The sequence below is a fragment of the Penaeus vannamei genome, chromosome 15 (genome assembly GCF_042767895.1).
Source record: "Penaeus vannamei isolate JL-2024 chromosome 15, ASM4276789v1, whole genome shotgun sequence".
NCBI classification, from domain to species: Eukaryota; Metazoa; Arthropoda; class Malacostraca; order Decapoda; family Penaeidae; genus Penaeus; species Penaeus vannamei.
Window position 1 is genome coordinate 19,317,470 of NC_091563.1, and position 3,907 is coordinate 19,321,376.

Here is a 3,907-nt window from a genome sequence, read left to right on the forward strand (position 1 = left end):
ACACACACACACACACACACACACACACACACACACACACACACACACACACACACACACACATATATATACATATATATGCCTCCATAGTTCTATTCTGCAAGATCTGTGGCAACGGATTGTGCAGGATGGGACGAGAGGCCGGCGATGGTCAGAATGCAGAGGAACAGAGTAGTTCTGGGAGGCAATCAAGGAGATTTTGGGCCTTCGTAGGATAACATATATTTCGGCTGAGGAGAGCAGTAATAGCGAGGATTTAGTGGTGATGGAGAATAAAGAGTGATGCGTCCTGGAAAACATTTTTTTCCAATATGAATAAGCCGTACGAAAGTAGAAATAGCCCAAAATACTAGCAGTCCATTAATGGTGCTCCGCGTGTGCGTGCGTGCGTGCGTGTGTTTGTGTGTGTGTGTGTGTACGCACAGCCATCCGATGGCCTGTGCCCCATTGATGGCAGAAGAGGACGTCTTCCCAAAGTATTGCCCATCACAGAAGGTACAAGGTATAGTATCAATGCCTACCTTCGAGGTAGAGGAAGGAATAGTGTTGACCAGGTTGCGACGGACAATGTTTTCATATCTATATCTATATCTATATATCTATCTATCTATCTATCTATATATATATATATATATATATATATATATATATATATATATATATATATATATATATATATATATATATATATATATATATGGCGAAAGGTAAGCCTGCAGTTGAGAGGGTGAAGGAGACAACGGAGAGCGCAGATGTCCTCGGGGCAGGGCTGCGGAGCCTCTTTAGAAGAAGAGTCTTGGTGGAAGGTACCCGCGCCCTGTATAACGGGACATCGACAGCATGGCGCGGGCAGCCCAGTTTAGAGAAGTAACGATGCAGGAAATTGATCTCTCCATCCAGGTCGTGAGGATCACAGATGCGGAGGAACAGCGAGGTGACAAAACCTCTCTTCACATGGATGGTGCGAGAAGTGTCTATACATTCCACTGGTTATAGGTTTCCTGCACACAGAGGAGAAGTGGTCAAAAGAGCGATGATCTTGGGTATCCAAGAAAGGGAGCTTGGTGTCAACCTTCCATTCCACCTTGAAATCGGCGGAAGGAGAGAGTTCAGCTGCATCAGGAAATTCGGGAGCAGGGTAGGGTCAAGAGGCCAGAGAGCAAAGACATCGTCGACATAACTTAGCCAATTCGAAGACCGAAGGGAGATGGAAGGGAGAAGTTCAGAGTCGAAGCACTCCATGAAGAGAAAGAGGAGAGCCCATGGCAACACCGAACGCCTGGGAGTAGAAGCGACCCTCAAACGAAAAGGAATTCGACTCCACACGGAAATATCAACTTGAGGAAGTCGGTAGGCAAAGGAGACGAGGATCCTCGGGGAGGAGCTTCCTCTGAAGGAAAGCGAGGACATCAACAAGCGGGATTGGTGAACATGGTCGCCGGCGGGACGTCATGGACTCGGTCGAGTGAGAGTGGCGAAAGTGAGCAGGAGAGAAGGTGCCAAGGAGAGTGAGAGACCGCGCTGCCAGGCCGCAAGTCACAGATCCCAGGGAGATGATGGGTTGCAGAGGCGCAAGAGGGTTGATGATGTGTATGTGTGTATATGTGCGCGCGCGCGCGTGTGTGTGCTGTGTGACAATTGCACGCTGGAAAGGCGACAAAAGAGCAATAATGTCCCAGCGTCAAATATTCACAATTTGAAGCAAAAAGTGAAAAGAGAAATTCAGTATGAAATTTCACATCAAACCGCATAGTACAAAGCGACTCATCCGTAATCGTTACGGCTGCCTTAGTAATAGCGTAACGGTCATTTCACAATACAATTTAGCGAAGCCCACAGCACCAACCAAAATGCAAACACAAACATCAATGCATACAGGAATATAGCACAGGAACACACACACACACACACACACACACACACACACACACACACACACACACACACACTGCATACATACATACCACCACACGCAAATAAAAGATTCAACTAACTATATTGAGACATGGCCTTTTCACAAATGTTACCAAAAGTGTTTTGATGATATGTTTACTTCAGGCTATAGAAACATAGCTGTAGTGCTCCACCGCCTATAATGAGGCGTGTCTAATGTAGGCCTTGTAGGCCTACAGTTCATTATCTTATATCAGTTAGGTATAGTAAAATGGTAATTTTTAAACTCCTTTCTTAAAGTGTTAACTTATTTTTTGTATAAAACTATACTATAAAGTTGATATAGTATAGTATAAAGTACTTTTAAAACCTTTCGCCAGTGCTGGCGTTCGCCTGGCGAAGCTACGCCAGGCGAACATCTGAGTGAGGGAGACCTTTCTTTCAAACCCAACGTTCGCCAAGGTGGGCGTTCGCCAGGCCTGGCGAACGAAAGGGATCGCCAGGCGCTCATCTTGCATTCCTGCTAAATCTAGCGCTTCGGCGAATGAAAAAACGCGGGAAACGCAAATTTGTTACATCTGCAGTGCGTTATATAATCATATAAGTAAAATATATATTGTTGGCACTTACCAGGGATTTTTTTATTATATTACTTTACCTTCCTTATATCATATTATCTGATTTTATATTACCTTACCTAACATAATCTAAGCTTAATTATTAACCTCGGGAGAAGACGATGTTATCTCCGTAATAGGCTCACTTTATACAAAGGAGTTAAAATTAATCATTTTACTATACCTAACCGATATAAAATAGTGAAATGTTAGGTTAGGCGAGTTACAAGGGTTAGGTTAGGTTAGACACGCCTCATTATAGAGCGGTGGAGCATGACACCTATATTTCTATAGCGTCTAGTAAACATGCCAACATCAAAACACTTTTGGTAACATTTGTGAAAAGAAAATTATCCCTACAACTAAAATAACAACTTAAATCTAAATAAGTCATCTCGGGGGTGGGGGGAGGGTGGAGTGGGGAAGGAATACAGCTGTCTTGAGCTCTCGACTGGAACATCGATGGTCTTGGAAAAACTTCGTATATACGTTATACGCGATCCCTTTCGTTCGCCAGGCCTGACGATCGTCCGCCCTGGCGAACGCCGGGTTTTAAAGTAAGGTCTCCCTCACTCAGACGTTCGCCTGGCGTAGCTTCGCCAGGCGAAAGGTTTTAAAGTATGGGCTTAAATCTTGCCTCCTATCTTCATTTGGGCTGGGTTGACTGTCGGAAAATAAAAATAAACTTGCTAAACCTGGCGAAAAAGACCAGGTCGTCAAAGCAATGACCAGCCCAGTGAATCTTAAGTCTTAAATTCATAATCACCCTAATTAGTTTGCTTCTTGTAAATAGCTGATGAATTTCGACTGTGCACCCGATATCGCTACAATATGCTGAAATATGGGTGTTGATACAAACGATGCATCTACCGGAAGAAGGATCAGCGACTATTAAAAAAAAACAGGATAAATAGGAGTAATTATGTTTTGTTTACCTGTGAAACGTCTTCCCATTCCTTCATGAAGTATTTAAGTATTCATTTTTACGACCGTAGGCTGCACAAAGTACCATCTTGATTGCAATTTACAAAAGAATTTCACAAGGGATTTCAATCTCCGCAGCTCCAGGGTGACCACAGATGGCCGTGCTGCGAGGGCGCCGCCCTGGTGGCGGTACAAGAAGACACGAGGATACCCTCCAGCCCTTACAGAATTCAATATTTGATATAGGCCTCTTTTCTAATCTTGTTCTTACTTGGATTTGACCATCAATATAAAGAGTAACACAATGGGGAATTACAGATATAATAAAGTTCAATGAAATTAGTGTATAATATCTGTCTATAAGATAAGGTTAATTAAGCCGTACGTCGACAAACCATTATATTATCGTTTTAGTTCGCTGGAAACAAGACCATATATGCTTTCCTTTCCTTGCATCTTGGCCATACCACTGT

At 43.3% G+C, this 3,907-nt stretch overlaps 1 protein-coding gene across 1 annotated transcript in view; it reads right to left on the reverse strand.

Moving 5' to 3' along the window:
* LOC138864200 (disks large 1 tumor suppressor protein-like) overlaps positions 1 to 3,479 on the reverse strand; it is a 350,525-nt gene extending 347,046 nt beyond the window's left edge. The window contains exon 1 of the mRNA XM_070130523.1: positions 3,446 to 3,479. Coding sequence (XP_069986624.1) covers positions 3,446 to 3,464 — 19 coding nt within the window. The 5' untranslated portion in view covers positions 3,465 to 3,479. The remainder of the gene's footprint in view (positions 1 to 3,445) is intronic.
* Between the last annotated feature and the right edge of the window lie 428 nt (positions 3,480 to 3,907).